This window comes from Rhamphochromis sp. 'chilingali' (genome assembly GCF_963969265.1).
Source record: "Rhamphochromis sp. 'chilingali' genome assembly, chromosome: 3".
Classification (NCBI taxonomy): domain Eukaryota; kingdom Metazoa; phylum Chordata; class Actinopteri; order Cichliformes; family Cichlidae; genus Rhamphochromis; species Rhamphochromis sp. 'chilingali'.
The window spans coordinates 31,434,762-31,448,205 of NC_137931.1; the positions used below are offsets into that span (position 1 = coordinate 31,434,762).

The 13,444-nt window shown below is 39.5% G+C and overlaps 1 protein-coding gene across 1 annotated transcript; it reads right to left on the minus strand.

Annotated features, from left to right (window-relative positions):
- Positions 1 to 73: 73 nt before the first annotated feature.
- On the minus strand, positions 74 to 13,429 carry uhmk1 (U2AF homology motif (UHM) kinase 1). The gene is made up of 9 exons (XM_080877926.1): positions 11,483 to 13,429; positions 10,713 to 10,842; positions 9,510 to 9,696; positions 8,524 to 8,721; positions 8,323 to 8,417; positions 8,168 to 8,244; positions 7,975 to 8,073; positions 7,754 to 7,842; positions 74 to 7,261 (listed from the first exon to the last, which is right to left on the minus strand). The coding sequence occupies exons 1-9, from the start codon at positions 11,781 to 11,783 to the stop codon at positions 7,115 to 7,117; spliced, it is 1,323 nt and encodes a 440-aa protein (XP_080734052.1). The 5' UTR covers positions 11,784 to 13,429; the 3' UTR covers positions 74 to 7,114.
- Positions 13,430 to 13,444: the final 15 nt, after the last annotated feature.

Consider the following 13,444-nt stretch of genomic DNA (forward strand, 5'->3'; position numbering starts at 1 on the left):
TAGGGGTCTTTTTAAGACTTCTGAGAGAAAAAGAGAGAAAATCCCGAGTCCCGAAACACCAGACAGACTGCAGTTTCAAGTCAAGCATTGTTTTTATTGTGATACACTCAAACACAGTGAGTGCCATGGGTTACTGTGATCTGGAAGGCTCTATAGAATGGATTAACACACACAGGTTCACACGTGTTGCATGCATCTTGCATACAGTGACCTTCTTACATTGTGCTTTCTCTAAGCAGACAATCTGTAACAATCAAAAACAATCATCTGTTTTCAGTGACCGGTGGGATATTCAGTAAGAAGGACTCATCACTGAGGACAGAAATCCTCACATCGCTGTGATTTATGAGCAATCAGTCAGGTTTGAGCTTCAAATGGACCCACTGCTCTCTGGAAGATCATCTAACTTTAACATTCAGTAAACTGCTTCTCAAACATAAAATCAACAAGAAGGCCTCAACCAAAAACAAAAGGCAACACTTGTCTTGTGGATTGTCTTTCGACTCTTTAAATGATTACACTAAAAGACCTTTTTTTTTTAATTTGTTCGGACTCGAAATGACAACAATTACTGTGCAAGTTCTCTCGCTTCTCACATCATTTGGTTTCACTCAGCTGGTACTCCGGTCTGGATTTGGTATTTCTGAGCCCTCAGAGATTGTGCTGCCTGCTTGGCATTTATACCCAAACCTGATTTTACAACAGTAGTTGGTCAGATATTAAAGAAAAAGAAAAGAAAACTCAGGTCAGTACTCTGGGACCTGTTTGTGCAGAAAACACACTTTTAAAGCTGCACTAATCAGTGTCTTTGTTGTCAAATGATAAAGGGTAACGTGAAAGATGTCATAAGGAGTGACTGTCTCCTCAGCTCCACAGAGCTTTTTTTCCCTTAACCCATGTAGAATTATTGTTTGGATTGAAAATGAAACAATTACTGCAGCTTTAAAAGATTTAAAAAGAAAAATGACAATTATTCACACGAAGAACACTTTTCTAAACACTTTGTCAATATGCAGCATGTTAAATTCAAATTCAGCAAAAAAACAAAAAAACCCTGAACCAACAGGACATTTCTACTGTTGTAGTGTTCTTGCTCACGTTTAGCTCGCTCATTTCACTGTCAGTTGATGTTTTGTGTAAATGAAGCAGCTGATGTTCTTTATATTTGATCTAATCTTCAGCTTTTATCTGCTGTGCTGTAAAGAATTTCAAGATATTCCTTTGATAATGTGCTTTCAATAACAGGACATCATACAACAGTTGTGATAAAGATTAAACAGCTGGCGGCACTTTTTCATATTCACTCACTCTTCAGCTCTAAACTGACTCCCTGTTTGTCATTTCAAAGGATTTTTCGATTGCCTTTGCAAGCAAGCTGGTATATAGAGCCATATCACCACACACATGCTGATGGAGCAGAATAGTCCCAGCACACATTACACATCACGCCATGCACACAGCTAGAAGGCGTTTAACTTTTTCACTGCTATTTCATCCTCCACACAGGTGTGCATACATATAAGACACTATCTAGATGCACAATAAATGTGCAGTGAAGATAAAGTACACTCTGAAAAAATATATCTTTGATGGCAGAAATATAGAAAATGGACTGACTTAAAGCTGCACCTTGATTCACTAGCAGCTACAAGGAAAACAAACCCAGAATTTAAGTGAAGCAGATGGAATATGCAGAGAACAAATCTCATTTTTACAACTTAAAAAAGTTGGAAAAGTAAACACTTATGAGCCACGTTTGAATCACAGCATTGGATTTGGGAAGAAGGATGGAAGACTACAAGAGCAGGCAGGATGAAATTGGAAAAAAGGGGGAAAAGAAGGATCAAAATCCTCTGCACACACACTCAAATGCAGGTCAAAAGTGGGACAGCTAACTGGAAGAAAGACAAAGAAAATCATCGCCCACCTCTGAACCCTAATATTTTTAATTTCTCTGCTGAACAACATCATAAAATACTCGAAGGAGCTCTAATGCCACAAACACACACACAGAGAACCAGATACTTCAAACACTAATGCAGTCGCACATAAAGTAGTGTGCATTAGTGCTGCAACAAGCAGTCGTATAAATGAAGAAAAGAAATTTATAATCAACAACCTTAACTGAGTGCCTAAGAAGTCTATCAAGACAAAATAATGGATTTAAGTCTTAAGTGAGAAGCTGCCTCAGAGACAAGATAGAGATACAAGCCTCAGAGGGCGTAAACAGGAGGCGTAACACTACCGTGGATATTCTGATTTGCTCACACTTTGCTCTATTCTGAGTGATAAAAGTACATAAATACAGTTCCTATCTGCAGGGTTTCAAAAATGCAGCCAGACAACCATCTGTGGATTACTTTCAGGCCAACGTACGTTTTCAGTTGCTCGAGTTGCTGCGAGTGCCAGCAGCATGAGGCGGCGCGGAGCGTCTTTTCTGCCTTGAGCAAAGAAATTTTTTTTTTAACTAATATATTAAAAAACAAAAGTCTAAATAAACTTTACCCAATCTCAAAATGTAAAGCTGGACTGTGGCAGACAATCAAGGTCTTTCTAAACACAAAGCTTATTAAGCTTATGATTGCTCATAGAGTACTGGAGTTTTAAATTTGATGCACTGGTAGCAACGTGTTTTATGCCTACCCAGCAATAACTGGGTTGCCGAAACTGAAGAGTTAAGCAACCACAGTAATGCAGAGAGAGTAGAGGAAAGTGGAAAAAACCTAGGAAACTTCCAAGAAGAGTTTGATGATGTGTCTAAAAACAATCATGGTCAGCATGCGTTAACAGTGTTGATGAAATGACTTCCACTGTCAGACACGGGAGACAAAGCTCCACACTGCAAGTTTACCTAAAGAAAATCATAAACAAACTCAAAAAACATTGTTTCTGCATCATAGAGCTCACATCACCATCAGCAAACACCTTAAAAAAAACTGCAACCTGAATAAATATTCCACTCAAACATTTAAAACTGCCAAAGGATTCCCCCCACGTCTCTCTCTCACAGCTCTGTGGACACATTTTCTTTTTATATTCATGCTTCCAGTGAAATAAAGAGCAGCACTGGACTCAGACATTCAGGTAACAAACGCTTCATAAAATCAACGAGTATTTCTATTCGTTTATAAAAGCCAGCTGGTCACATTATCATTTTGAAGGTGCAGCCACAGACAGACCTGCTTTGCCCTTTTCACTATAAACTACTAACAGTAAAAACCAGAACTCAACTGATTATATACGACAAAAACATATGAAACTAACCATGTTGCAGCGCTTTAACGACAACAGTGTGGATTCATGTTCTGTTCTTTTTCAGTCTAACATCTTTAACTTCGTCTCTGTGCTTCTCTGGTTTATTGTGTGTTGTGGCTGGCAGTCCAAAAGAAACTGTGGATGGCCCCAGTCGTATTCATGAGTAGTGAAACCACCCTTACAGCCCATTTTAGGTGGAGAATAGCTTACTATTTTCCACATAAACAAGGAATTCATTCACAATATTCAATCTCTGCTTGTAACACGTTGTAAGCCAATTAATTAATCTGACTGGGTGAGTAGATGTGGGGTGTTTTTTTATTTATCCCTGTTTTACAGTTACATAATGTGCTTACATGCCACAGATCTACAACCTGCTTTATCATAAAGTGGTTGGAAGGACTCAAGTTTTAAAAATCAAGATTTCAGGGCAGCGATGCTCTCAGCTCTCAACTCAACAGAGATGCTCTCAACTTTGGAATTCACATTTCAGGCAAAAACATAAAGTTTGTAGAAAAATACATCTTTAGACCTTTCCAAGGATAATGCTGCTGTTTCTCTTTCAGTTTATATTTTAAGTATAATCCAAATGAAATTGGATTATATTAAAAAAAAAAGAGTATAAATGCATAAACTTATTCTCCTCATCGACGTCACCATCTGGTTTTCTATCGTGTTTTTATGTTTCAGCAGCATACCCAGTTGCTGCTTTTCACACACCAGACTTTAAAGAAGACTTATTATGCCAGCTCAATATCATTATGACTGGACTCCAAAACAGTGACTGCATGTTTCACTCTTCAGAATAACTCCTTTTACCACATACTGAGCCTTACTCTTCAGTCCACCCTGTCTGAAACAAATCGTTTCCTCTCCCTTGGAGCCAAATTTCTTCTGACTAGCAAACCCTCACAAAACACAAGATATATTATGGAAATCTGCCCTCGGCGGCAGAAAACAAGGAAAAGCATAATGGGTCAACTGTAAGGGTAACTTTGAGCAAAAAAACTGAACAAAAAACCTTTGTTCTGTTTAATATAATCAAAGGTGTTTTGTTGCTAGTTCAACAGTAACCACCCATGTTTCTAAGAGCTCCGGTTCTAGAAGTGAATATCCCATTCATTTTCTCCATTGATGTGGACTGGTTTGAATTTAGCGCTTTTCTACTCTAAGCACTCAAAGCACTTTACATGTTGTTGTTCAGAAAGTTAAAGAGTTTTAAGCCTCGAACCAAGCCAACCAGCTACGAGAGGAATCATAAAAAACAAACAAACAAACAAAAAAAAAAAACACAAAAAGATTTTTGGTTAAAAACAATAAAGGGAAAAAAGCAAAAGGTACAATAATATGCGCATAAGTTACTTTTAACGGAGAAGGAACTAGACATCCCACAATGCACTGCACACCCCAGATTCCAGAGGAAACAACTTTCAGCCTTCTTGAATTTAATCGTGTTCCCCATCATAGTGTTGTAAAATAATAGCTGTCAATATATTTTGTAGTTGATGTTTGCGTATGTAGTAAAGTAGAAGTTCTCAATAGAGTAAAGGACTTTGTTCCTGCCTGGAATCACTGTTTGTGGCTTTTCCATTTCAAGAAGGATTCAAGTCAGAATTTGAGGATTTAGGTCGTGATTGTGGGTGAAGTAGTTCTTTTCCATTTTACTCTACTATGAATAAAATGCTTTTTTTGTTAAAACAAGGTTGCTATCTGCTTTCTACAGGAGCACACAGCACTGCTTCATAATGTTGTCGCCTGTAGCCAGTCTGCTTTGGATGGTTACAAAATTACAGCTCACGATCAAAATCAACATGAAAAATATAACGGGAATTTCACTTCTAGAATCTTGCAGTATTAGCATTAGTGTTTACCGCAGCTAACACCTGCACTGTCAAATGTAGCTTCGAGCTTTTGATTAATAGCTACTTGGGCTATAAGAAGAAAAATTAGCAGTGAGCAACTAATGAAGGAGAAAAATGATTTGTTCCAGGTTATTGTTGGTAACAGTCCACTTTAATTTGTGTGGACACTAAAACTGCTGGAAGGTTATTTCATAAGGCATCAGCAAAGGCTTTAGCTATAAGCACATGCCGCTGTAGCACAATCAGCTGTCATAGCAGCATTTTGGTTAGTTAGCTAGCCTGTGAATGTCATAGGGCACTTGTGTAGAAATTGTCTGATGTTTCAAAATACTTTCAGAGCGGTCTTGGTGTTTACTATAAACCCAGTAATGGAAAAGAATAAAACCAAGAAAACAAAAAACACATTCCACTGCAAAAACACCAAAACCTGCTGCTAAAAGATGCAAAATATTAACTTTGTTGGCTCCAGGAAATCTTTATCTCAAGGCTACATGTTTTGTTTTGATTTCTTTTTTTCCCCTCATCATGCAAAAAGCAGCATTTCAAGAAACTGGCTTTAGTATGAAAAGTACTAACTACCACAGGACGATGATGCTACACCACTGGGCTGGCAGTGTACAATCAATCACCTGGATCATGCACCAACACACTGGAAGCTTGTCATATATTAAACCTTATCTAGTTAGTACAGTAGCCTTCACCTTGCAACAGTACTGCACAGCCTTTAAAAGCCACAATGTGCAAGATTTAAAAACAGTGATGACAGCAACACGGACTGTACCAACTCAAGATTGTCTTAAAAAAAAGTCCTAATTAAAGAGGCTACAAATATCCTCCAGGTAGTGGCTTTACACCACTTGATCAGGGTAATCTCCAATGTCCCACTGCACACATCTGCATCCAATATCTGGTTAATGCTTTGGCTCCGGACTACAAAATTACGAGGTAAACGGAACACATCACTGGCTCAAGTTAGAGGAAGTTAGAAAACATTTTCGCCTCTGCTGGAACCTTTTTTTGTTCACAGGCTTATTTACCTACTAGTTCTTCAGTTTTATCTCTTAATTTTCTTGCTTGTGTGCTGCAGTGAAAAAACAACAACAACAACTATGCTTACTGCATGTTTTTCTGAAAGGTTTCACACACAATGAAAATAATCAAAATAGATAATAGAGCACATTGGCTTTAAATGAAAGGCTACGACGCATAAGGCTACAGGAGAGGGTGCAGAGACCCCTCGGCTTTCTCAGATAATGGCAGTGAGTTAGTGAGTGAAAACTACCAGCTAGTGGAAGCATTAGTCAAACAATATCTCCCTGAAAACAGGCAGAAGACACCTGGATATTCCCCTGGTACCATGTCATTTCCTCTAAAATGTTTAACCTAAAAAGATATATAAATAGGCAATATTAACAGATTGCTTTCACCACAGTAAATTTTCACTTTGAAGGGGTGTGATTCTCAGGGTGTTTTTGTCATTAGTTTTGAGTTTGATGCATAAAACTCCCTTTAAATTACTACTTAACATCTGCTACATGTTTTTAACAGCATTCTGTATAAAGCTGATGAAGTAAAGTCAATATCTATATATTTATCAAGTGAGATGTCCTTTAGAAGTTTTTAAATGCAGCTATAATTTTTCATCTTGGAACTCTGATGGGAGGTTTTATGAGTGAATGAAAGTGATACGGAAGCTCGAACAGGCACTACGGTCCCCAGAACGCAGGCCTCTGGCTAACAGATATTAAATGAGACAGATCTAGTATATATTAAAGCACTGGATGGATAAAAAGAGCACACAGACTGAAGGTGGAGGCTACACAGCTCAGTTTGCACTCTGCATGAAACACAGATTTGCTGTAGAAAACTGCATGGAGAACTACACTCACTCATATCTGAAAGAGCTTAAACTGCAGGGCAGCTACTCATTGGTGACCTTTGCAGTTGTGTTTTTAACATGCAAACTATGCTGAGGTGTAAATTGAGGATTTAAAAGTTCACTGGACAGTCTGATAGAGGTAACCTCTTTTATAGGCGCTCAGAGGGTAGAAGGTAGCCACGACAAACTTCCCATCGAAGGTGCGGCCTGTCAGCAGCCTCTGAGCCTCTTTGCAGTCGCTGGAGTTAGCATACTCCACAAACACCTGTGGACAGAAGGGAAATGAAGATTTAGTGGGTGCTTTTGTTTGTATTTCACGGCTATGCTGAATACATGCTTTCAACTCATTTAGATAATGAGCTGCAAACAATTTTCCTTTATAAAACATCTGATTTAATGGGACTTCATGTTTAAATAAAGGTAAATAAATTTAAAATAAATGTGTTTTCTGCTGTAATGACTGCATTATTAATCAATCTTCTGAACTGCATTTATAGATATACATTTATATACAGTGAGACGAAAAGTCTGCAAATAAACAAAAGATCGGTCATGTTTTAATATAAACCTGCAGCAGCAAAGGAAGTGTGAACTGTAATCTTTTCTTTCAAGGCTTCTCTTAATAAAATACAGCAACTGTAAAATGATGGAAGATTAAAACCCTCTCAGATTTCAATTCATTTGAAAGGTATGAAAAAGCTGTATTTGTTTAGAAGGAAAGTTTAAAAAGCAGCTTTAGAAGGACAAAAAGACTCACCTGTCCTTTCCCTGGATTTTCCTTGGGGATGAGCAGAGAAACCACGGATCCGTACTTCTGGCACTCCTCTTTCATGTCCTCCAGGATATCTGGGAATGACAATCCGACATTTTTACTTAACTGAGGCAAGCGATGGAATAATAAAGCTTCGAGAAATCAGTGAAGGATAGAAGCAACACAAAAATATGGAAAAAAACAAAGTAAAAATCATGCTGTTGTACCTTCATATTCATCCTCATTGTGCAGGTGGCTGTCATCGATTAGGTTGAGCAGACGCAGAACAGGAGAAGGCAGCAGAACCAGGTCGTCAATGTGAGGTGCTGTTACACACACACGCACACGCACACACACCTAAGTATAACACACCAGAGAGTTGTGTTTATCTTAGTGAATGTCTCAAATATTGACACTTACCAAAGGGAATACTGAAGAATGGGCTCAGCAGGGCAGTTTCAGCTGAGCATCTTTGTTTTGGATCAGTGACAAGCATGCTGCAGACACAAAGTAACATGAGTCAACAACCAGAGCCATCATGATAAGACTTCACTGTTTAGTGGATGATTCTTTACCTTTTAATAAGGTCTCTGAGGTGATAGACGGGGATGGCAGGGCATGCCAGGCTGTTGTTGGCAAAGACATGGTCTACAATGGCAGCGCTGTTATCCTGCAGGGCAGAAAACCATACTGTGTAAGCTCATGTCTTTCTATTGCACCAAAGGTCTGTGTTATTAGATTTTTCTTTGCTTAAAACTTGGAGAGCTTTGCCATACCTTCCACTCTTGCGAGCGGACGGTGTCTTTGAATTTGATTCCTGAGAACATCTCCAGCAGGATGATGCCCAGGCTCCACAGGTCGACGGCGGCCGTGCAGCCCGAGTCTCCCTCCATTTCCACCCCTGCCTGAGCCAGGCTGTTCTGAAGCTCAGCCTCCGGTGCGCGGTACCCGTCTGTCTGGATGTACTTGACATCCTGCAAGATAAGGATGTCGTAATTTCACAAACAGAGCTATCCCTGATCCTCTTTTATTAACATTCACATCTAAATACACACTATTTTATCTTTAGCTAACATAAAAACAAAATGAGCACAAAACATTTGTTCTAGTCATCTCTATTAAGTGCATTTATTTCTTTTCAAATAATGTGCTCTAAATGCATTTGATACAGACTGATTCATAAAAGCTTAAACTCAATCGCTAGTTGGTTCAGCTCCAACCAAGAAGACAAACAGAGAGCCTGTGTTAAGAAGTTCTGTCAATAAGAGGAAAAACTCTCAATGCCTTCATAAGGTGAAGCTTGGAATAACAACAGCTGCTTTATCTCCAAATTGCTCAGGCTCTCTCATGGTCTGCTTTCAGCAGCCCGCTACTGGCTGTCAGCTTTCTTTCGTCTGCCCTAAGTCTGCCACGCAAAGTCTCCCGAGGTATCCATGTCTTCTAACACCTAGACCTCTCTTTAGTCTCATCTGCACCTGCAGACATCCTGCAACAACGGCAGGAAACCACAGACTAGTGGCCATCACAAACTGGTCAAAACCCACCTAATCAGTGCCAAACTCACTATTGAATGAACCTGTATCTTCCACCACATCCACCTTTTTCTGGATTTTTAAAAAAATCTGTTGAACAATATTTAAAGTTAAAGAAAATCTCCTGTAAAAAAAACACATCTTTAACTTCAGTCATTGCATCATGTTTTTTTAATGTTGGGGAATAAATTGTTGAGCTTAAAATATTGAGAATAATAACAAAACCCCACCTGGTTTCCCTGTTTGAAGCTGAGGCCAAAGTCAATGAGCTTGAAGGACTCGTCATCAGCGCTCCAGAGGATGTTGCGTGGTTTGAGGTCTGCGTGGACGTAGCCTTCTTTGTGAAGGAAGGCGAGAGCCTCGAGGATGTCTCTGGCACAGTGCTGGACAAGCCACATGGAGTGGCCTTGCTGGGCTCTAAACACAAATGTTGAACTAGGATGTTACACAGGTAACTCACATCCTCTTAGCAATAACAAAATCTAACATTATTTATTATATAACATGATCACTGGTCCAGATGCTGTTTATATTGTTAAAAATCTTGTATTACAGCTGGAAAAAAAAAGGAAAACTGAACAATCTTCACTCCCAACAACTGATAAATAGTGCTGTCAAACTATCCCACAATACGTCACTTTATGTTGTAGTACAGCCACAATACATGCAGCATATTTGTTTGACCAGCAGATGGCATTATGTGCTGCTTGAATGAGGTTTTGACACAGTACACGAGTATGGCAAAACATGAAGCCTTCTCTCCATGCTTTAGGAAAAGAAAACTATGTTACTATCCAATGTATTTAGAAGGTAATAAAAGATTTAACGCATAACGTTGCAAAAGTCTGTAATGTAAATATAGAAACTACTGCCATGAGAAATGCCACTAACTTTTGACAGTTTAAGTTGAAAAGTAGACATGTACAAAATCATAAAATTTTGTCATTTGCAGAGACTATTGACAGTGTCAGGATGGGGGGAAAATGCAAATGAAACATGGTAAGAATTTGAATCTGCCATAGACAGAGTAATGGGATTGGCTTGGTTGTGCCTCGGTCCTATGTAGAGCTTTGCAGACAACTGTCTACATGTGATAGCTATCACCAGGGGTTACTGTCATATGTGGAACAACTATTCCTGTTTGTGCCCCCCACAGAAGACTGAGAAGAAGTCATACCATACAAAGAACTTCTTTGTAATGAAATAAAATTCGAACATGCAGCTACTGCCTGAGGTTCTCAGGCTGCTATTTTAACCTTTGATTATTTTTCCCCACTTCTTTCACTTTGTTAACTTCACTGGTGCTCTCATCTGTTCCAGTTCAGCTTTCAACCAATCAGCATTCTATCTATTCACAGTTTCATCCATACTGCCTACAAGCTATGGCTTCTTTTAATCACTACTCCACACAATAGTGATATCACCTCACTTACCTTACACCTTGGGTACTACTGTTGCGCCTCACCAGCAGCTCAGACACACTGACATCCAGGAGCTCCAGCAAAAGACAGCGTGTGGTCACACCCATAGAGCTGTGGTTGGTAAACACTCCATACAGTGTGACTGAGAAACAAAAGGGGGAAAAGAATGCATCGTTACACACATGGTGAGAATTATATTACTTAGAACTTCATTGAGGTTTTCAACAAAAACAGTCAATAACAGTGCAATGCCAGCAGAAAGACATACCAGTATAAGACCATCTTGCTGATCTGTACAGACATGATCCCCATGACATAAATGGATTATTACAATCCACTGAAGTTAAGCTCTCACAACAACTTTTAAGAACTACTTAAGGCCAGATGAAGGTGTTGAAGACTAGCATGTTACTAGATATGAGTTCATGAGTTATTATAAAGGAAATAAACAAACTAGGGTGGGGACAAATCAGATGACTGGGTTTTCTAAGCAAATACTGCAAAAATAGGCAGTGATTTTCTAATACATTTGACATTTATTGGTTAAAAAATGCTTCCTATTAAGCTTTTCCGCTGTTGTAGATCCACTCTGATCTCTTATACACATGTACTGTTGAAATGGCAGTTTTTCAGATATGTGAGGTTGTTCTACGTCTGCTTTGTAAACGAATGATTAGGTAGGTTGTGCTTCTATACAGGAAAAGAAAAGTAGTTTGTTATGCAACTGTTTTAATGGTCCACATGAGAGCAAACGTTTTACACAAGTGAAATAAGGCTTTTACCGATGTTTTTATGTCCCTGGATGTCTTCCAGCACGGACCTCTCCTTGTGATACCCGTAATCTCCTCCCTGAGTGTCGGCTTGAAACTCCTTCACAGCTGCAGTGGCTCTGCCCGAACTGACCCGGTACACCGAGGCCGAGACTCCCTGGCCGAGACGCGACTGGACGGTCCAAAGCTCGCCGAAGATCTCAAACAGCACCGGCTTCATGCTCTGGTCTACGCCACCCTGTGGGGGCAGGATGCTGTCCGGGTGCGGGGCCTGTACCTTTGCGCTGGGCTCAGAGGAGCCGCAGTGAGCCATTAAGGGAGGGGGGAAAGTAGGAGAGGAGCCAGCTAGATGACTGGTGGCAGCAGCTGCAGGATCATTGCAAAGACGACTGTACCGGGACGCGTCAACAGCAGCGAGAACACTCTCTGACTAAGCCTACGTCAGTGTTCAAACTAACCCGAAAGCAATATCCGAGCATATCAGACGACAGTTTTCTACCCGAGACGGCCAAAGTAAGTTCAAGCCAGTCAGCTGACAAAAAGTGAGCTAACTTATCTCCAAACTAGCCATTGAGTTTGAGCACAGAGATAAACCGCCGCCACAGCGCATGGGCTGAAGCTTCCCCCATAATGCACCGAACAATACTAAAGCGTAAGAAGTTATAACAATAACTTCAGAAATGTTATCCGCTACTGCAGCAAAGTTCGACTTGAGTTGTAAACTCAGGTTGTTGATATTGATCTTACTTCCGTTTCTACCACCCTCCTTCCTTGTTGGTGGTGCATGTTTTTCCAGCACTCTGCCCCCTACCGGTAGGGAGTGTACGTACACTATTTTAGATTAAACAAATATATGATGGTTAACTAAAATTAAACTATAAGCTAAAACGTAGTTTGAAAAACAAAAACAAAAAACTAATATTTAACCGTTTTTTTGAGTCATCACAGGGTACATTTGCAGTCGTAGCGCCTAAGCTGTGGAATAATTTACCCCTACACATCAGACAGGCTCCTACTGTCAATCTTTTTAAATCTTATCTTAAAACGCATTTTTATTTACTGGCTTTTAATACAGCATGAGAGTTATTTGTTATTTGTTAATTCATATTTGGTGTTTGCTTTTAATACTCTAAGTTGTTTTATTATGTATGTTGTATTCTTGTACAGCACTTTGGTCAACGCTCCTGTTGTAATTAAATGTGCTATATAAATAATTAAACTATTAACTATTAAACTACATCTGCATCTATTTCACTCTATCCCTAACATCCCCCTCTGTCACACCAACACTCTGTATGTCCTGTGTAAATACCTCCACGGGTCTCCTCTGAGGTCTTCTTTTCCTCCTGTCTGGCAGCTCAGTATTTAACATCCTCTGTCCATTGTATCCGCTACCCCTCCTCTGCACATGACTCTCTAACTTTGTCTCCAAATTGCTCAGCCTTAACTGTCTCTCGAATGTACTCACAGGACTGTGTAATCCTGTCCCTCCTGATCACGCCTAAGAAAAGCAGGTGAACTGTGGGGCTGTATGAGCAGGGCAAACCCACATTTGACACACCTGCGTCCCAGGTGGATGTGTCCACACAGAGCCCACAGCAGTTTTGTCTTTTGGGGCACCCATATGCCCCAAAAGAAAGAAAAACCCATATGGGGGAAACCCACATTTTTCTTTTAAATCATTGATACAATATCATGCATATTCGTTAATATCCTACTACATAATAACATACTTGGGGACATCCGAAGGACTTTATTAATTTGTTTATTTATTATTTATAAAAACGACGTAAATTTGAAATGGAACATCGCTTCTTTTGTTCTCTAGATAAATTACATTTGGATTGATATCCGATATATGCAAAGTAAGCCACTAAAGCTAGTAACTATTTGAAAGTCCTTAAATTAAGATAATCCAATAGTTTTTACTTTATTTCAGAGTAGACCTTTTCCCGTTCTATTACACGGTTTCTG

What these genes read in the sequence shown, in the direction of transcription:
- uhmk1 (XM_080877926.1), bottom strand. Translation starts at nt 11,783, where the DNA reads ATGGCTCACTGCGGCTCCTCTGAGCCCAGCGCAAAGGTACAGGCCCCG. An exon ending in CCAGGGACATAAAAACATCG is followed by an intron (nt 10,843 to 11,482) that starts GTAAAAGCCTTA and finishes TTTGTTTCTCAG; the next exon opens with TCACACTGTATGGAGTGTTT. An exon ending in AGTAGTACCCAAGGTGTAAG is followed by an intron (nt 9,697 to 10,712) that starts GTAAGTGAGGTG and finishes ATTTGTGTTTAG; the next exon opens with AGCCCAGCAAGGCCACTCCA.